The sequence below is a fragment of the Falco punctatus genome (assembly GCF_963210335.1).
Source record: "Falco punctatus genome assembly, chromosome: Z".
Lineage (NCBI taxonomy): Eukaryota > Metazoa > Chordata > Aves > Falconiformes > Falconidae > Falco > Falco punctatus.
Genome location: NC_137586.1, coordinates 29,395,843 through 29,414,436, shown reverse-complemented (window position 1 = coordinate 29,414,436; position 18,594 = coordinate 29,395,843). Strand labels below are relative to the sequence as shown.

The window sequence follows — 18,594 nt, the reverse complement described above, 5'->3', positions numbered from 1 at the left end:
CAATGGAGCTAAAAGAAGGAAAATACATCTGGCTAAATGTTCCTCTCATTTGTACCTCTGCAGACTTTTAGAAAAAAACCAAACTGGAGGGGAATGAGCAAGGGAGAAAATTTGTACCTTAACAAGTAGCTGACCATAACTGTACTAGTGACCAAGCCACATAGTTTAAAACTTAATATCTGGCTGTGAGTTGGTCCAAATCTATAAAGACTGTCAAAGTTTCCTGGAAGGGGTTTTGCAGTAACTACGGAGCCATGTAGAATCATTTTCTGTAGCTTAGGAACTGTTGTTCTTGAGATGTTGCTTTTGAATGTGTGTAATATGCAGCTGTACCAGACATTAAGTGTTGCCCCTGTTTTTCTGGGGAACAAGGTGGGTTCAAGGTGAGAACCCACTGATTCCTGTACCCAGGGAAGATGCTAGCTGTGCCATGTGAACAGCTTGGAACACCCTCCAGGAGCCTGCTCCTAGTGAGCAAGCCAAGAGATTAACATGCAGAGGCAGAGGGACAAGAACCTAATTTTTTACTGCAGCATTCCCTCAGGTATAAATCCCCGTCAGTATTGCTTCTGCATCCCTTGTCACGTCAGTCATGTAGCCCTTGTAAATCATAAAAATGTCCAGATTTGACAAGTAACAAGGAAATAGCTCTCTCTGTATTTCTGTGCATTTCAGTCCCTCTCATATTTCTACGTTTATGCTGAGTTTTTTCTCAGTCTTTCTGGTTTATATTCACTGTGGCAAGAGGGAACCTCAGCAATGTACAAGCAAAGCATGGGGACTAGGTTTCAAAGAAGGATGTTTCTGAGAGAGGGTTTAAGCTTTGCTGCATGTGACAAAGCAGGAAAGTAATTTCTTCTATGAATTATGAATTATATGAACTATGAATTATGAAAAATATGAAGCAAGCACCTTCACAATCACACTGCAGCCACACTATTGAATCTCGCACTGCCTTTCTCCTATGACACCCACCCACTCCCAAGGGGGCTGCAGCCCCCAAGCTGAGATGCATACTGCTGGGAAACACGCCAGTGTGTGCTCAACTTCCCTGGGGAGACCGGGAGGAGAACAGCTCCTCCTGAGCCTGCAGACCTCCCTGCCTGAGCCGCACAAGTGGGGCCATAGGGGCTTAGAAGGAAAAATAGACTTTCTCACGTCTTAAGTTCTGCTTTGTCACTTTTGCTCAACCTTTTGCTGACTCATGTATTCACTGCCTTTAGGGAAAGAAAGGCACTAAGTACAGTTTTACCGCAAGATTTCTGGTTTTATCTTGGTGTCACAAAGGAGAAAATTGGTATATATGAAGTCTATAGGCTCAGAAATATGACAGGTGGAAGGAGCCCAAGCAGTGTTTACCTTAGGTCTCACAACTTTTAGCCACTGTATGACAGTGACCAGCAGGATTATTTCAGGATTACCCTGACCTTAGTTTTTCAGAGGAACTCTCTTGCTGACACAGGCATTGTTCAGCTATTGAAAAGCTATAGCCTCTCTCTCTGGGAGAGGAAAAATCAGAAACAAAATCTTACACTACCTGCTCCAGAAAATACTATGATCTGCTCTCATATCTTCAGAGCACTGAAGTTTTTTAAGAATTTTCGGATATCAACCGTTAAATCTTTGTAGCAGTTATCTTTTACACAGAAGGAAAAAGAGACATTTGACATTTGAACTGACCTATGTAGTCTTAATTTAGTGGGCAGAGCAAGAATGTAACCTTGAAAAGGTTCCTGCTAGCCATCCCTCAGCTTAATCTCCTGGACAATTTGTGAAGGCAAAAATTAGCAAACAACACACCAGGAATGCTGTAGATATTTTCTTGCTGTTGCGCCTTCAAGAGAGCCTGGTCCCTGGCAGTGGACCTCCTTAAAGTACATCTCCCTGTGTAGGTGCCAAACCTTTCTGTGCGTGTGATGCTCTGTATACATTTTCTACCAGATCTGCTTCCTGGTAGTGATCTAGGGGTTTGATCCTCCACTTTAAGGTCAGGATTCATCCTGTGTGCAGGCATGCATGGGTATAGCTGTGGCTATGGCTCTCAAGCACTGCTGCTATTGCGGAAATTAATGGAATTAGTCTCTCATGAGGGATGCAGCTCTTAACCGAGATTCCTGTTGTATCATACTCGCAACAGCCTGCAGGGAATTGCTGAGTCATGCACCAAATCTGCTTGTGACAGTGCAAATTGCTGCAGGGAGCACATTAACGAAACACCATTTAGGGTGAAAAGACTTGTCTGTTATCTGCCAGTGGCAGACTAGTGCAAGAATGTTAAAATACTGTATTAAGTTAGTTGTTATAGGGAAGGGAGAAGAATGATGCTTCAGAGTTATATGTCCACTAAAATTGAAGTTTGGATAGTATGCATTCAGAAATAATTTTATTTTCCAGTAATGACAATATGCAATATCACGTAAGAAATGAAATTGAAGAATTGATCTTATTCTTCAAATACAGGATAGCTTCAATATTAAAATTAACATATAAATTCAGCATCAATCTTATTTCCCCACTCACGTCTGCTGAGTAAATGCACATAAAGAATGAATCACTGAAACAGTATACTGAGAGAATCAAAGTCATTTTTCAAAAATGTCAGCACAAATGTGAGGTGTGCCTGTTCACCAAGCATCCAACAAATGTTGCAGAGGTGGCCCTTCAGGCCCATAAGGAGGGCAAGTCTGGGACCCCCAGAGGGAGCAGTACAACCACCAGCAAAGGCAAGGCAGGGGGGAGTCTGGGCCAGCACATCCTCACTGCACTGTGCTGGCCCCCTACCCCAACTCCTCTCTCATCAACTGATACGTGAGCTGCTGGAGATCCTAAGCATCACGTTAGGGCTCTCCACAGCATTCCTCTGAGGGATAAATTGTTGTTGTTACTGTTTACACGTCGTTGGCCTTATCCACCTTGTCACAGATAGAGGTTAATGAGCAGGGATTAAGCAGCATGCCTCTGTGGCAGCAGCCAGCTTCTGCAGATCTCACTGCTCCGGTCTGTGGGCCGACACCACAGCTGATGCCAAGCAGAGTCATGGACAGAGAGAGCTTCTGGTGGTTTTGTGTGCACCCACAGAGAGCTGACAATGAAGTCACCTGCCTGGAGGAGAAGGAGAAGCCCCAGGACACCCCAGAGAGGTACCCGGGCAGCTGCTCAGCCAGGAGCAGGAGCTGCGCAGGGGGCAAGGGGTGAAGTTCTCTTGCCCCTAAAAAAGCCACAGCTGTTCTAGCACCCCGGGGTGGGGAAAGAAAAAAAAAAGACCCCTTGGTTTCTGGGCTTCAGCAAAGACCACGCCAGGCTCAGGCCATCTTTCTTGATGCTTAAATCCGTTTTTTCCGCTGTGGGTTTCTGAGCTTCAGTGCCTCCAGCTTTACACTCCACAGCCCCGACACCCCGCCTCGCCTTTCTCTTGCAAAGCACAACGTATTTGCTCCGCCATGAAAATACTTTCTTACCACAGGATGGCGCTGTAAAACGCAGGGTTGGGGTGCCATACACCCACGTGTTTGGGCCTCCCTGCGGACCCCGGAGCTGTGGGAAAGGATGCTACGCAAGCTCAGGGCAGAGCCCTGCTGCTGCCAGGTGCAGTGACACAGCTGTCACCGACGCCGGTAAAAGCAGAGCCCGAGCCACAATGGGACCCACCAGCTCAGGGGTGGCCGCTGTGGGGCCTGGCTGGCTGGGGCACCCAGCAGTCCCGCAGAAAAGGGCTCCCTCGCCCCTTGACTGCCCACGCTGCAGGCATGGCAGCAGGTGGGCATGCTCCACCAGCATGGCAAGCACCTGCAGAATAGGTCCCAGCACTGCATGGGCAGAAAGAGGTCCTGCTGACATGCCAAGGGATCCTTGCTGTGTGGTGGCTGGAAGTTAAAAATTATATTTGCCTGTACTGCCAGACTGGAAAATACAGCTGGGTGAATAAAGTAATTTCTCAAAGATATCGTTGCAAGCCAATCCATATTTTTTTTAAAAATTATCTTTTGGCTAGCCAAAATACTCTGTGGTCAAACAAAAACCATTGTTCAACATCAAAACATGCACTTTTGATTTTTAACACATTTAGGTTTACTTTATTTCAAAAATAAAAATAAAAAAGACCATTGTGAATTGAGTTAAATTAAAAGATATTTTATAACACCAGACAAGGATTCTTTTAACTTGTTTGCTTTTTCAGAAAACAGTTTATCAAAAGAGATCTAACTTAAAATATCATACCACCAAATCTGCATTTTTCACCACAAGCGTTTAGAGTGGTAATAGTTCACCCCACTTTAGCCAAGGGTCACCTTTCTTTGAAAGATGTGTCCCAATTCCAAGATGCCAAAATTCTGTTCTCTGAAAACCCACAGGCCATAGTGTGTAAGGTCACTATGAGCTGTCTGTCACAGGTGCCACTGTTTGGTCTTTCTGCTGGAGTTGATTCACCTTCTGTAGCAAAAAAAAAAAAAAAAAAAAAAAAAAAAGTTATTCAATGTACAGGGATGCCTATACAAAGGTTTCTGCTCAAGGAAAATCTGCTGGGTGCATGAGCTCAAAACCAGAGCTCCTGGACCTATTTGCTCTTATCTAGCCTTTGACAATTTCTCCGTGATGTTGAGGCACAGTATTTCACTATCTCATCCCTTTCTGTTTGCAGTATCAAGCCTATTTTTACCTATTACTTTTCTCTCTGGAGTGGCTGCCAGATTAATTTGTTTCTAAGTGCCACATGAGTGCAGGCAAATCTGTCAGTACAAAACTATAATTCTGTGTTTGTGAAAGTTCCAGATGTTTTCACATTTACACTTCCATAAGGGAAGCTATTTATTTCCTTTCCTCCCCTCCCTCCCCCCCCGCCCCGCCCCCACCTTTGTCTTTGCTCTGTAGCATTACCAAAAAATTGCTTTTCTGAACAGGTTGGAATGTTATGCAAGAAAAAGTATCTGTCTGTTCATTTATCCCCTAAGGAAAATAAAATAATTATTTCATTCTCCTTCTTCTTGTGCGTGTTCAGTACCATTATAAAATGCAAGATTCACTGGGTGCACAGACCTTACAAAATTTGAAACGCCAAATGAGAACACAGGCATTCATATCAGCAATGACAGCAGATAACATACGTGATACACATTACAGTTTTACAACCCATCTGCTTTAGAGTCCAACTTCAGCACAGCCTCAACTGTTTCTGAGGTGTGGGGCTAACCCATACACCTGACGTGCCTGACAGCCATTGCACCTGCATTCAGAGGTGATTTTTGGAAAATCCAGCTGTCAAGCAGATGTGGTCACTTGTGACTGGTTGCGAAAATGGCACTGCAACCTTAACAAACTTCTAAGTGGACAATTAATTTAGTGGCATTCCTTATCAGAAGCAATTTCTAATGTTACTCTGACACACATAAGATATGCAGTGTAATCAATACATGCAAACATGCAATAAATTGTTCAAACCATTACTTTTCTAGATTTAGGGATTGCCATTTAGCTAAACATTATTTTAAAGAAATGCCTGCTATTACAACCTATCTCCTTTTTTCTACTTCTACAGTATAGGAAAAAAAGATGCTTCTGAAGCATCAGGAGAGCCTTTTTTTCTGCTTGCTGTGACTGTAGCAAGCTCTGCTTTACTCAGCTGAGCTTGGAAGTGTCTTCAGTACATACTCAAGAGACCTCAGCTTCCCTGATGACATTTGCCTAATCTCAGCTGCAAGCTACAAGGCAGGGAAGCAGAACCCCAACTTGGAAGAGGCTTCCCTTGATTGCGGTTGCTGGAGTGGACATTTTAATCCCAACTGAGGACTAATCAGCTCTCTGTCTTCAGAAATGTTTTTTGCCCAGTATAAATGACATAAACCAAGATCATAATCTTATTTATTTTTTTAGAGTCCTTAGCATGCTACATTAACCTGACAATGCTTAATCTGGTGTTCATTTCACAATACACTTCATGCAGTTCACAGCTGTAATTGGTTTTACACTGACATTACACGTTTCAGCCTAGTCATGGGAAAAGAATAACTCTTAATATGATTTCTCTGAAAAGCATCTAAGCTCAAATGGCACAGAAGCAGCTCATGCTAGTTTCATGTGCATATTTCTTTCTTCTGCTTTTTTTTTCACTGCAAAGATGATCACTGGCATAAGATTGTAAGATCCTTGTTTTAGTCCATTTGCAATTGAACTACGTTTGTTTGATTTCTTATGTCCTGAGGAGTTCTCTCTTACAAAACAGCATTCAAGTATTCTAGTTTAACATCCCCATTTTTCTGAGTTAAGGAACAAAGTAGACCTCGGGCTTCTGTTTCCATTATGAGTCTTCCAGAGTCCCATAAATGACAGCCGTAAAGTCCTCCTTTGTAACACACACTCAGCACTAAAGCCAGAGTATTGCTATTTGGCATTATCCAGTGAAGTGCAAGAAATTAAATAAGTTACGTCTTTATTGCTATAGTACAATACCAAGCAAAGTCACTTTTTAATACGATTGCAAAGGTTTCATAGAGTACATGTCCCTCCTCCTAGGGCCCAGTAGTTCAGCTGCACTGCAAGTATCACTTAGCTATCACGTGTCGAATGTCAGTCTAAGACGATGTGTTGAGTATTCGTGAATCCGATGAATCAGACCTTTCATCATACTCATCTTCTGTGTAAATTGGCTGCTTAGACACAATAGGACACCCATCATCAGGGACTGAGATCCTAGGATCTTCTGACGAGCGGGAAGGAAGGACAGGTGAGCTTCGGAAAACGCTGGCTGAGTTGCTAGAGAAAGGGCTGACATACTGGGACCGCAGCTGGTACTGCTGCTGCAGCGTCATGGTGTTCCACAGGGTGACATCATTGGGCAGGAAAGGGCTGGACTGGTTTCTTGCCAAAGTGTTTCTCAGCATCAGTGGGTAACGTGGAGGCTGAGGGAAAGGATGCTGCAAAGGGACGGCCAGAGGGTTTGGCACAACATTACTGGAATCGGCAGAGAACCTCAGCGTGTCGGGAACCCGAAATGCTGAGCCCACAGACCACTTGGAAGAGGAAATGGGGTATGAACTCAGCGTGTGTTCAAAAATGTGCCCGTTGGAAGGCAAAACAAGCCCATCAGATTCTGCAGAAGTTCTCTCCCCACTGGCCACCGAAGACCGACTGGACAGGAGAACCTCTACAGCACTCACCAGATCACCACCACACCCCTTCAGGATCAGCTCCAGCACAGTTGGCTTTTGGTTAGGGAAGATCTTCTTCAAGACTTCAAGAGGAGGCCTGTTGGCTTTCAAACTGAAAGGTAAAGAAACTGTCCCAGAAGGACCTTCTATCAGGAGGTGGTTCTGCTCTGGGTGGTACTTGGGGCTCTCTGGACGGCTGTCTGTGCTCCCACCATTTTTCTGAACTGCATAACCAACCTCATCCACTGAAACAATTTCAGGGCTTTCAGGGGTGAAGCAACTTTTGGCCTTAGTCATGTCTGGGGAACTCCTTTGGTCTGTGTCTTTGTCACTGTAGGTCTCAGCATTGTCTGCTCCACTGGCATCACCCAACCGCTCCTCATTCATGTCTGCAAAGAGAAGGCAGAGAATGAAAAACTGAGGCCAAAAGCTTTCACAGACATTTGAGGATACAGTCTTCTTAAAAGGAACAGAGCAGGATCCTAGGGAGAGATGAAAATATTTTTCACAGAGATCCCACTAAAATTAAGGTCTCTTTGCAACATATCATGAGAACAAAACTGCAAAAGAATAATGTGACCTGGTCTAGGCATTTTATGCTGCCTTATAGGTATCTGTCTCATTCTCCCATGTACAAGAAAAGCAGCAGTGGTGATTTTTCTGTGGCATCAAAAATGCTATCAATCCTCTCTCACTGGTAACAAGGCAGCAACACACCACCCAAGTGCAAGCTTTCTCAGAGGAACTTCAGCACTTTCACATCATAATTCCTCACTAGCACCATCTCATTGACTGTGAGCTGAAGATATCCAGAGGGCACTTGGGAGACCAAAGTCATCTCTGCAAGTCCAACAGCATTGGTTGAACCACTCCATCATGACTACTGCCTGAAGGTTAAAGAAGTCTTCAAATAACTCAGTGGAACGTTCCTGTTCTGGCTCTGCAGAGATTGGTTCTTTCCCCAGCAAGAATCACAGGCTTTGCCCTGCAAACCACAGAGCACAGCTGATGTCTTGGCCCCATCAGAGCACAGAATCTAGAAAAATCTGGTTTGGAGAGGACCTCTAGGAAGGCTTCTGGCCCAACCTCCTGTTCAAAGCAGGAGTAACCTAAAATATAGAGCAGGTTTCTCATGTCCCTGCTCTGCTGAATTTTAAGTAATTCTAAGAATGGAGACTCCACAACCTCTCTCAGCACTTGTTCCAGGTACCTTGGTTTTTGTGTGCTAAACTAAGACGGGCAAGAGCCGAGTACAGAGCTGAAAACAAGCCCAGTGACCATGCTGTCTTCAGACAGACCCTCAAAAATGGGAACACCCCAGATCTCTTGTAATTTTGGTAATACCTGGCCACAGTATGGAAACCTTTGAAATAAGACTGCTTGTCAGAAAGAAGAAGAGAAGAAAGGTTGACAGCAGTTGTCCCCAAGTGGGACAATGTACTTGCTCGAGATTGTTCAGTTATTTCCCAAGAACGCTGTTCTGATGGTCTTCCTCATACAGCACAATGATGATCTCCCTGGGAAGCACCAGTGTTTGGGGGAAGTGTCATTGTCCAAGCTGCAGCTGACAAAGCCTACATCAGCGGCACAGGGCAGCGCTTTCGAATGCACATGTGTGAAAGACTATCTGCAGAAACCAATACAACTATTTGCTTGGTTTCCCAACACCCTGGTGATCAGCCCAGCCAGATAAAGAAGGGATAAGAAGCAAGCAAAGGTTCCCAAATTGTGCTGGTGATCAACCCTGTCCAATCGAGATGAAACAAATTAAAGGTGTGCAAGTGCCTGAGCCTCGCTGCTCACCACAGACAGTCCTGCCTCCCTCGCATCCCAGGAATGGGCAGGACATTTCCCCACACAGCAAGCTAGGTTTAGGATTGAACAGATCAGCTCAAGACAAACTCTGTTAGTGCAATATACCCACCTTCAGAAAGGATCTGTGCAAGCCTGCACTGAGTGAGAAGCCACTATGTTCACCAGAACGGCAGCCATAAATAAAAGATCCTGGCAGAGCACAACCTGGCAGTGTGGCAAAGGGAGGTTCTCCTCATGAGAATGGCTGTGCCAGGCAGAAATGATGGGCCATCCTACAGAGCTGTGGGATGCTGCTGGTTTGCGCTGTGGAAGATGGCCATGGGAGTAGAGGTGAGGAATACGGATACCCCTATGAAGATCTCACCTTTCTCTGTTAACAAGACAACTTTCTTCTGTACCCGGTTTTACATTGGTTATGCTCTCTATCCAGTGCAAAGGGAGAAGCAGTAACTCTTCCTGTAGGTACACTAGAGAGAAAGCAATGTATGTATGCTCCTCTTTATACAATCAGTGCATCAGTCTTGCCTTAGCAGCCAAAGGGGAAAGCAGGAAACGTTCGCTGGTGGCAAACTGGCAACGTGTATCCCTTTGAGAAGGTGGTAAGACCTCGGTTTAGCTCATCCATTATTTGAAAAAAAAAGCGAGGGTCATACTACCTTTCCCTCCTAATCCCAGCACATGTTCATAATAATGAATTTATTACAGAAGATGGACTGCTAAGAGTAATTCACATCTGAGCATAATGGGCAATTTATACATCGAAGGCTTAGCAGGCAGTCTGAGGACAGCTAATTACCTCCGTCCCTGTCTTGCCACAGTTGAGAGGCATTTAAGGGAGACGATGGTCCTGATTTCCACATAAACAGATTGCGCTGTAGTACCCATTATTATCAAACGAACCACACGCGTGTAGAGCACGTTTCAAAACTACTGCGGGTTTCCAGTGTATCTTTATGGGCTGATAACAGGTATCACCGAGAAGCAAATGCACACACACACAGACACCAAAAACAAACAAACAAACAAACAAACAAAAAAACCAACCACCAGATTAGGTCTCCCTACCACACTTCCTGATCCTTACAGATTTTTATTTTCAAGATATTTCAGGTTTGTTTAGTTTTCAGTACCCTTAAAAGTATCCTTTATGAGGCTTGGCTAAAATTTTTCTTTAAATTCTGAAAACTCACCCCATTGAAGTTTGCATCTTTGTCATCAGGAGACTGCACAGACCCGGCTCCCAGCCTTGCACGGGGACAGATCACTGCGGCACATCTCACCGGGCTGTGAGACCCGCACGGCCAGACCCGCAAAACAGATTTCGGCGATTTAAATCAAATGCAGCGTTAACACAAGGAGGATTATCCTCCGCGGGTTCACGCTGAGTCCGGGAGCTATTATTATTTTTTTTTCTCTGCCTTTCTGAGCGGGTTTCTCGGCAGCCCGCCGGCGATGCCCGGCCGGTGCCCGCGGCGGGTCGGGCGGCCGCTGCCGCTCCCGGCCTGGCTGCCGGAGCCTCCCTGCCCCGGGCCGCGCGGAGGATGCTTCTCCCCGCCTGAACGCCGCTTCCCCGGCGGTGACGGCACGGCGAGGGCCAGGCGGAAAGCTCCGGGGACTGCCCCCGCCTCCTCCTGGGAACTGCCCGGGTCGGGTGTTTCGAATGTTTAAAACGGGCACAAAACCAGCAATTGTTAAATAGAGGTTTGGAAAGATACATTATAAACGTCTTTATGTGGGCACTGAATTGTTGGAATATTGCGTGCACCCATTAATCTCAAATGTCTGTACCTTCAGGTACAAAAATATTAATTTTGCGTTCAGAATATCCAACCCGCTGCTCTTAGACGAAAGTATTTTTTGCGTCACACTTAAGGTTCACATGAGGGTGTTCCAGGCTTTAAGAGAGAAATCTCGTCCTCAGAAATCGTTTAAGTTTGTGGGCTTGGTGTGTTATGTTTTGTTGTTTGGGGGTTTTGTGGTGTGGGGTTTTTTTTTCCTGTTCCATAACTTCTGTTTCAAATTGCCTGCAATCAAGTGTTCCCTTTGCCAGCCCTGAGGAAATTAGGGAAATTGTTTCCTTATTGATAAAAACGATGGGAAGTATTAATGAAATAATATGCATGCAGATATAGATACATACCCAGATCTACAGCGATGCAGTGCAAATACAGACACACACGAAACACAGTACAGTGGGAGAACCGTGCATGCATTCATCGTAGAATATACATTAATAAATAAAGCTGCTACGAATTTGGAGCAATGTATACCCCAATATTTCCTTGCCCATTTATACATTAAGGATCATGAGTCAAATACTCATTTGAGGGGCAAAAAATGTAAAACAGGTGAGAGAGAAGCTGTTTTCCTCAAGTTAAAGTCTTGTCTGGAAAACTTGGTTTAATACTTTGGAACCAAATCTCTTTTCCTGATATTCCCACCGCTGACTTTCTTAAAACAGTTTCCACTTTGATTATTAGGACAGGTCTTTCCGCAACACACAGGGTTTTGAAATTAAAAAAAAATATTGCTATTTTCGCTATTTCTATTATTAGAATGGACTGATACCAGGACTAGTATAGAAGACATTAAAAGGTCGTGTAAAACATACGAGGGGTTTTGTGGGTGGTGGGTTTTTTTGGTTGGTTGATTGGTTTGAGGGTTTATTTTTTTTGTTCGCTCTTTTTTATTATTATTGCTTTCACTCGAGACTTTTTTCCTTATTTTCAAAGGTCTGAGGTAGTTTGTAGGAGACTAGTCACCGTTCCCAAACTAACGCAGAGACTGCTGTGCTGCAATATGAAGCTGGCTCTGAAACTAACAATACAGAGTTATATTAATTGTTTACAATCCTTGATAACTATTACCGAGACAGAGAAATGTAACACGAGCTATGTGGGAGATGAAAGTTCATGAGCATAGTACCAGGAGGAGGAATTATTCCGGCTTAGCAGAGGCATATGCAACAGGGACAGTTTCTGGGCGCTTTATTTGCACAGAACCGAACTTCGCAACTGTCCCCCCACAATGACCAATTCTGGCAGGAATAAAAGCAAACGGACCTGATTCCACCGTACACCGGGAAATACCTCCTCCGTACTGAAAATACCTACCAGGAGGTTAATGCCCGGGGGGGTGGGGGGCTGTAGAAACGGGGCGGGCTGGGGCAGCAAATAATGACATCGTCTGTTTTAACGACGGTTTTAATGCAGGTAGCGGGGAGGGAGATGCAGCAGCCCTGCCGTTCGGAGCGTGCAGGACGGCTGGGGATAAACGGGTTACCCCGTTAGACAGTGTCTGGTGGCAGGGGACAGGGACCCCCCCGAGGAGATCATTTTTCGCTCTGCTCTCACGCATTCCCACGTTCATAAAAGCGGGGGGGGAGGGGCGGGGGGGAGTGAACAAACCTGTAACACGGGGAGACTGGGGACCGCGCGGGTGAGGTCTGCACAACCGGGCAGCATCCCGCGGGGTGCCCCGCCCCCGCCCGGCCCCACCGCAGGGCGGGGGGGCGGGGGGAGGATGGGGGGGGGGGAGGAGGGGGGGGGGAGGATGGGGGGGGGGGGAGGAGGGGGGGGGAGGATGGGGGGGGGGGAGGGGGGGGCGGCGCGGCGCCGCGGGCCTTGATTTATGATCTCCTCCGTTATTCTCCCCCCGCTCCCTAAAGCTGTTAGCAGAAAGTGCTGACTGGCTGGCAAGGAAGAATTTCTCATCAATACACTTTGATTGTATTTTGCAAACAAAATGCCTGTTGCTTGGTAACATTTCACTTGAGCCTGACCTTCCCCAAAAGTTATTGCTATCAGATTCGATTTACACTGTCCTCCCGTGATTACTGTAATCTTTTAAGCTGGAAAGTTCATATATCAGGGGGGAGAAAAGTTGGGCGTGCGCGTTAATACCGTTGCTATCCACCAGATTTATATCCTGCTGGCGAAGTTTATTTGTTTCACTTTCTGGAAGGAGCCAAGGCGGCTTCCCCGCCCCCCGCCGACCCCTTTTTCTTCCCGGCCTGCCCCCCGCTCCGTCTTCGCGCGGTCCCTTCCCCGGCCTTGCGCTGCGGCGGGGGCGGGGATGCTCCGCGCCGCCGGGAGGCTACGGCCAGGCGGAAATTCGGGGGGCGGAAGGACCCCAAAGCCCCGGATCTGGGTTACGGCCGGCGGAACCGGGCGGAGATGCGGAAGACGGGGAAGGACGGGGGCGGCGGGCAGGCGGTGCCGAGGGCCGGCCGAGGGGAAACGAGTCCCAGACCACCGGCAGCCTCGCCACACGGACGGACCCGACCGTGCCGGCACCTCGGGCCCGGCGTCGAATCTTCCCCGGAGCTGGGGGAGCGGAGCCCCGTGCCGGCGGCCAGGTCCATACCCGTGCCCTCGGAGAAAGGCCGGCTGGTCCCAGTGCCGCACACAGCCCCGCGGGGCTCCGTCCGCCCGGCAGCGAGCCGTGAGGAGCCGAGCCGTGCGGGCGCCCAGAGTTTGCCATTCCCCGCCCGGGGCACCCGGTAAAGTTTCGTCGCAGGCGCCGCTTGTCAGCAGAGCGGACTGCTATAGGCCTGCCGGGCGTCCCCGTCGGGGCAGGCTGTCGGCTTCCCCTCAGGTACGGGGCGAGGAAGGGGGCGGCGGCCCCGGAATGTTCATTTTGTGTCCAGAAATGTGTGTTCCTAGCAGTACGCACCTACAAGGTGCCGGTTGCGGGCGGCGGTTTCGGGATCAGTATTCCCTACCTGCCGAAAGCCGCCCCGGACGCGGCGCGGTGGGACACGCCAGAGCTGGAGGGAAGCCGAAAGAACTGGGTCGCCGCGCTCATACCCCGCCGCTCCACCCCCTCCCCCCCCCACCCCCAGTCCTCCTCGCTCCGTAGAAAGCCCCCAGCTCCCGGCGCTGCCTTTGCCCCGAAGCTCCATTGTGGAGGTTTTGTCCTGGACGAGGTGCCGCAGCCCGATGCCCTGGGTGCGGGAAGCCGGGGAGCGGCTCCAGACGGCTCAGCGGAACCGGGAGCATCAGAGGGACGTGCGGCCGCGACCCACGCGGGATGCGGCTACTTCCCGGCCGGCCTGGGGGAACGGGCCCAGAAGCGGCGGCACGTCGGGGAGCCGGTCGGCAGTGGCGGCATTTGCCGGTCCCCTCCGTTGGTCTCGGCGGCTGCGAGCCCGTCCCAGCAGCAGGCCCGGCACTCCGCGGCTCCTTGCTTTTTCAGAGCGACAAAGCGCACCCGCCGGGCGTTCCCTCCACCCCCCTTCCCACGGCGCCCGTCGCGAGGAAGGGAAAGTCCTCGCCGTTCCCCTTGGGCGGGCACCCGTCCCCCAGACCCGCCGTCGAGGGCCCTGCCCGGGCGCTGCCCACCTTCCCTCCTCCTCCGGCCCGCGCACCCCTACCCCCGGCCCCGCGGCGCCCGGCCCGGCCTCACCTGCCTTGGGGAGCGGCCCCGGCAGCGCAGGGGGCGGCTCGGCGGCCCAGCGCAGGGCGGCGGCGGCGGCCAGCTCGGCGGGGGCCCGCGGCGGCGCGGCGCAGGGCGGGGGCCCCGGCGGCGCGGCGGGGGGCTCGGCGCTTCCCGGCGGCCCCGGGAGGGCGCGCAGGGAGTCCGGGAGGAGGCTCTCCAGGCTCTCGTTGGCCTGCTGCCGGCGAAGCGCCACCTGTGCGGCCATCACCCGCTGCCGCTCGATGATGAGGATGCACTTCTCGCAGGTGCAGTCCTTGAAGCGGCAGTAGCGCTTGTGGCCCTTCAGCCAGGACAGCACGCCGTGGTTGCGGCATCGGGCGCACTTGGGCGTCCGCTGCAGCGGGGCCCGCGGCGGCTGCGATACCGGGCCGCCCATGTAGAGGTACGGGGAGCCGTAGCCGTTCATGCCCGCGGCAGGAGCCCGGCCGGCTCCGGGGCGGAGAAGGGAGCAGCGAGGGCGGCGGAGGCCGGGGCGGCGGAAGAGAGGAGCGGAGACGGGCGGCTCTGCCCGCCGGCTCCGCGGGGGGCACGGCCCCGGCCCCAGGCCCGCGGGGGTAGGCGGCACCGGCGGGCAGAGCGCTGCCGCGGGCCGGAGCAACACTGCTACTGGCCGCACCGCCCCGCCGAGCCCAGCGCCCCTCCGCTCGCCTCCGCCCTCCGCCCGCCCCCCTCCGCCCCCCTCCGCCACCCTCCTTCCCCGCCGCCGCCGGGGGGATGGAGGGAGAGAAGGAGGGAGGGGAGAAAGGCAGGCAGAGAGGGAGGGAGGAGGGAGGGAAGCCGGGGGGGGGGGGGGGGGGGCTCTGCCCCGCCGTCGGGGGCGGTGGCGGCACTGCCCGCGCCCTGCTGAAGGGGTCCGTCCCCCAGCGGGCCGGGGTCGGGGCTGATGCCACTCACCCACGTCCCCCGCACGGCTTACCCCGCGAAAGCGCCAGGGTCTGGGGGCAAGGGAGGCGTCTGGGGGTTTTCCCCGGGTTCGGGATCTCAAAGTCCAGACGGGCCGTTGAGACGCCGCGCGGGAGCCCCTGGAAGGCCCACGGGACCCCCGGCACGGCGTGTGCCTGCTGCCGTAAAAACTGCGGTGGGAGCTGAGCCCCGAGTTTTATCCAAGTTTTGAAGCCGCGAGATGCTGCCTTGGAGCAGGAGCCACCCGGGAACAGCTGCGCGGAGCTGGGCAGCTGCGGGCGGTGCCTGCTCCCGCGCTGCCCGGCCTCTCCCGCGTCCCTCGGCAAGGCAGCTACTTAAATGCAAACGGTGGTTATAGCAAGGGACGTGCAATTCAGGGCAAGCCGGATTTCTTGCAACCTATTTGATGTGTTTGATGCGGCGGGGCAGTAATTTTCCCTCTCGCCGGCCGTGGGGAGGTTTCTCGCTGAAACAAGAACGTTTGGAATGTGGCAGCGAGAAGTTTAAATCCAAAAGTAACGTATTAGTGAAAGAAGGTATAGGAATATCGGGCGGGGGAAACAAATTCACTGGCAAGCGTTTATCCTGCCCGCGCACTGGCACTTTGCGGCACAGAGTCCGCGGGTAGGCAGGGGCTGCTCCTTGCGCTTGAACCCGTTTCATTGCCCCAAGATCTCCCCTACTCTTCCCAGGCACCTCCCCACTGTAACTGCTACACGAAATAAACCATTTAACGTGACTGTGTAATTAGAAAATCAGATTTAAAACTCGGAAGGTATTTCGCCGGAGAGAACAAAAAGCACGGCGTGTACTGCGAAGGTATTCGCGTGGCATTTGATTACTTGGCTCTTTCCTGATTACTTGTCTACTTCTAGGGCAAGTGCGACTCGGGGAGATATTTCTCCTCAGGGTCATGTGCAGGTGTGCGGGAGTCTGAGCTCCCCATCGGTTAACGGCACCGAGGCGGGGAGGTGAGTCGGCTGAGGTGCGGGGAACAGCCCGTTTTCCCGCAGCGCCAGCGGCATCTCCCTTTTTTTGCTGCCGAGATGCGTGCACTGTGCCCGGACAGTCCTGCAGCCCGCCCTACCGCCAACTGGCCTCCCCCGCGGGGCATTTTATACGCTCGCGGGTCGCCGTCGCGGGGAGGAAAACCAACCAGCCGTGCTTCCTCCGCGGACCAAAAAAATACTCAACTACCTCAAAACGGTGAGGGGCGCGGAAAAGACGGTGCGCAGCCGCCCTTGGGAATCCGTGCCCCCACAACGAAGAAGCCGGGTGCAAGCGCGGGCGCAGGGGGCGGCGAGGCTGCACACCCCTCTCGCCCCGCGGGGGACGGCCCCGGAGCGCAGCCGTCGGGGGGTGCATGCTCCGGGCCGGGCTGCCCTGGCGCGGCGGCGGGCTGATCGGGGCCGGGGGGCCCTCTCTCGCTTGGCTGCGCACCGAGAGTTTAGGCTGAAACACTCGTTTGATATAGGTCCGTAACCCTTTTCTCGTATTTGATGGGAATGTTTTCCATGTCCTAGTATTTGACAACATCTCCCCATAGGGCCAGGTTAGTATTTATGTTAGCAAAACGTCCCCTGCCTGAAAGTCTATTGTAACCCAACATCTGACAACCCCGGTTCCCATTTCTGCTCGCAGAAAAGGTTTATTCAAGCACATAATGGGATCCCAACAGAAAGCTTTTCAGAAGAAGGGGCTATGGTAAACGGCACCACATGAACTCCGTTTCCAGGGCTATTAAGCTTTTAATTGGAAAATAGCAGAGGAAATTTCAAGGTGACTATAATGTGTTAGCAGTTAGCGCCCAGAAGAATAGACTGAAAGAGAATGAATGTGCGAAACATATGCTCCAAATAACATTTAGCGGAAAGGGTCTGGGTCCGCTAAAGGGCCCATCTTTCCTAGGAAGAAATGCCGACGAACAGGGCAGAGGAGGGATGGAAAGTCAAAATCAGCCCGAATCCGCGGGCATTTCGCTACTTTTCGATGCGGAGCCGTTTAGGCAAGACGGCGCTGCCGCCCAGCTGCCGGGACCCGCGAGTGATCCCCATCGCGGGCGGGCGGAGAGAGGCGGCCGCCGGGGCTCGCGGCACTGGGATGCCCCGCGCGGTTCCCCGGGTACCACGGGGCGGGGGGGTGGGCGAGCCGGGGGGTGCATTTACTGGCGTTTGCACTGCTCTAAAGTAAGGATTGGGGGAGTGGTCGTTCGCGGAAAGCTGGGTTACCGTTGCGGGCGTGCGAGTGGCAGGATTAGTTTCAGTTTCACCTCGCCAAAACCGCTTTTAGGCAACGCCCGCGTTACAAGGAAGAGACAGTGGAGCAAATTATCCACTACTGGCCTCTCAGAGCTACTGCGAGTGGCACTGAACGTCCGTGTTGTCACACAATACGGAGGGAGAAAAGCACATGCCAGCGTGCTGGGCTGCGTGGCAGGGCGTCACGCTGGAGCGGGCCGAAACTTCACGGCAGACTTCGGGGAAAATGCGAATTCCGCACAGGGTCATGCAAACCATCCATCAAAGCCGCCCGGCGAGAGGCAAAGGCAGGCGCTTTTTGAGAGGAATAGCATTAATAAAGGTCAATGGTTACCAACCAGCTATAGCTATATATATACACACATACATATATAGCTATATGTAGATATACGAGATACCTGGGAAGCGAGAGACTCGCAGGTCGGTGGATCAGAAACAATCCAAAAAAGAAACAACGAAAACCTATGAAAACTCTGCCGGGGTCCCTGCACACCTAGCCAGCCCTAGTCGGAGAAGCCCCCGAGGGGAAAAGGCTGAATGTCGTCCCGCAGCGGGCAAGTACGACAGCCCCACGTGCCACCGCCGCGTTCCCCCATGGGGCAGCCGACCCGGCCCCGACCCACCTCGGGCCGGCACGCCCCGTGAGAGCCGCTGCCTTCCCGAAGGCTCTTCGAGAGGATCGGGGGGGGGGGGGGGGGGGCACCCATCTCCCCACTGCTCGAGGGGCGAGGCATGCGCCCCTTGGCGACCCCCCCGCACTTCACCCGCAAGTTCGCTCTACGCTGAATCTGAATTTTCCCCCAAACCTGGCGCTTGAGGCGGATGGGGATTTATTGCCCTGTCTTCCGAAGGTGGCTCCTTGTCCCCCCACAACTCACTCCCCCTGCCCCCGCCACCAACCAGGCCCGACGCTGGGCTAGACGAAGCCCGCAGTGGGATGCTCCTCGCTTTTTTTGCTCCCCCTCCCTCGCCCACGGGACCCGCAGCGGGGCAAAACCCCCCTCCCCTGTCCCAAGGGCTACGCCCCCCCGGGCCCG

At 51.8% G+C, this 18,594-nt stretch overlaps 2 protein-coding genes across 2 annotated transcripts in view; both read right to left on the bottom strand.

Annotated features, from left to right (window-relative positions):
* Positions 1 to 6,066: 6,066 nt before the first annotated feature.
* On the bottom strand, positions 6,067 to 14,802 carry DMRT3 (doublesex and mab-3 related transcription factor 3; the record flags this gene model as incomplete). Its single annotated transcript, XM_080372258.1, has 2 exons — positions 6,067 to 7,531; positions 14,364 to 14,802. The coding sequence occupies 2 exons, from the start codon at positions 14,800 to 14,802 to the stop codon at positions 6,567 to 6,569; spliced, it is 1,404 nt and encodes a 467-aa protein (XP_080228384.1). The 3' UTR covers positions 6,067 to 6,566.
* A 439-nt stretch (positions 14,803 to 15,241) lies between these two features.
* DMRT1 (doublesex and mab-3 related transcription factor 1) overlaps positions 15,242 to 18,594 on the bottom strand; it is a 68,888-nt gene continuing 65,535 nt past the window's right edge. The window contains exon 5 of the mRNA XM_080372259.1: positions 15,242 to 18,594. This exon is cut by the window's right edge and continues 1,712 nt beyond it. The gene's annotated coding sequence lies outside the window, so the exon portion shown is untranslated.